The sequence below is a fragment of the Monoraphidium neglectum genome (assembly GCF_000611645.1).
Source record: "Monoraphidium neglectum strain SAG 48.87 unplaced genomic scaffold scaffold04995, whole genome shotgun sequence".
Lineage (NCBI taxonomy): Eukaryota > Viridiplantae > Chlorophyta > Chlorophyceae > Sphaeropleales > Selenastraceae > Monoraphidium > Monoraphidium neglectum.
In genome coordinates, this window is record NW_014008635.1 from 2,522 (window position 1) to 3,562 (window position 1,041).

Here is a 1,041-nt window from a genome sequence, read left to right on the forward strand (position 1 = left end):
GGGAACGGCGGGGCCGCAGCGCGTCATCACCCGCCTGCATGACGCGCTGCATGACGCCGCGCCGCCCGATGACGGGGTCGAGCAGCCCGCGCCGCGCCTCGGCGGTCATGTCCCGCCCGTACCGCTTGAGCGCGTCCAGCTGGCGGCTGCGCCTGCGGGCGCGTAGCGCGTCGCCCGGCGTCCGCGGCGGTTCAATTAAAATGGCAAAGGCAAGATAGGGGTCTGCTGCGGGTTCAAGGCTGATTGGGTGGTGGTTCAAGTTGGGGCCGTGTCTATTGCAAGGGGAGTCCTCAAGCTGGCGCGTGGCACGTCAGATTGCTCTCCATTGTAGCAGGTTTGACGGTGGGCCAACGCGCAGAGCAGCATGCTGACCATCAAACCCCTGGCGTCGCACCTGCCGATTCCCTCGCCCTGGCCTTTTTGATGGGCCGCAGAGGGGACGCCCGCCGTGGGTGTGGCGGATGCCGCTGCAGCATAGCCGCGCACCAGGGGCGCCCACAGCGATGCGGCTGCGCCGACACTGGTTGTGGTGACACTCGGCCGCGCCTGCTGACCAGGGGAAGGGGGGATGGGCTCGGCTGCAGTCGCATCGTATGCTGCAATCCAATTGTGCATTGGTTGGCCAATGGGCGCGTCACCTGCTGTGCGCGCGCATCTGCTGCTGATGCCGCGCCGCATTGCACAGGTGCCAGCGCTCACCACGGCATTCGCCCACAGCAAGTGCGCCGGCACCATGGCGGCTGCTGCCTCAACCTTCACAATAACGTATCATTGCTCATTATACGTTGTGGCTCGTTTGAATAATCGCTAGAAACACGCATTGGATTTCCCCACAAGTTGCTGTGGGAAGCTGGGCCAAACCCCTGCTGACTGTGCGCTGGTTCATAAGAAGCCTTGTTCGCTGATATAGTTACTAATTTCTCAAACTGATCGTGTATGCTGTGCAGAATTTCAACGTCCTCCGTGCGCGCCACCAGATCAACTCGTGACGCTCGGCGTGGCCCTTTGCGGCGCCTCCATAGGTGCGTTGTTATGAAGAGG

At 62.6% G+C, this 1,041-nt stretch overlaps 1 protein-coding gene across 1 annotated transcript in view; it reads right to left on the bottom strand.

Annotated features, from left to right (window-relative positions):
* The window catches only part of MNEG_15063 (ATP-dependent Clp protease ATP-binding subunit ClpB), a gene marked incomplete at both ends in the record, with an annotated part of 2,974 nt that extends 2,239 nt beyond the window's left edge, over positions 1-735 (bottom strand). The window contains one exon of the mRNA XM_014036466.1: positions 700-735. Coding sequence (XP_013891920.1) covers positions 700-735 — 36 coding nt within the window. The remainder of the gene's footprint in view (positions 1-699) is intronic.
* Between the last annotated feature and the right edge of the window lie 306 nt (positions 736-1,041).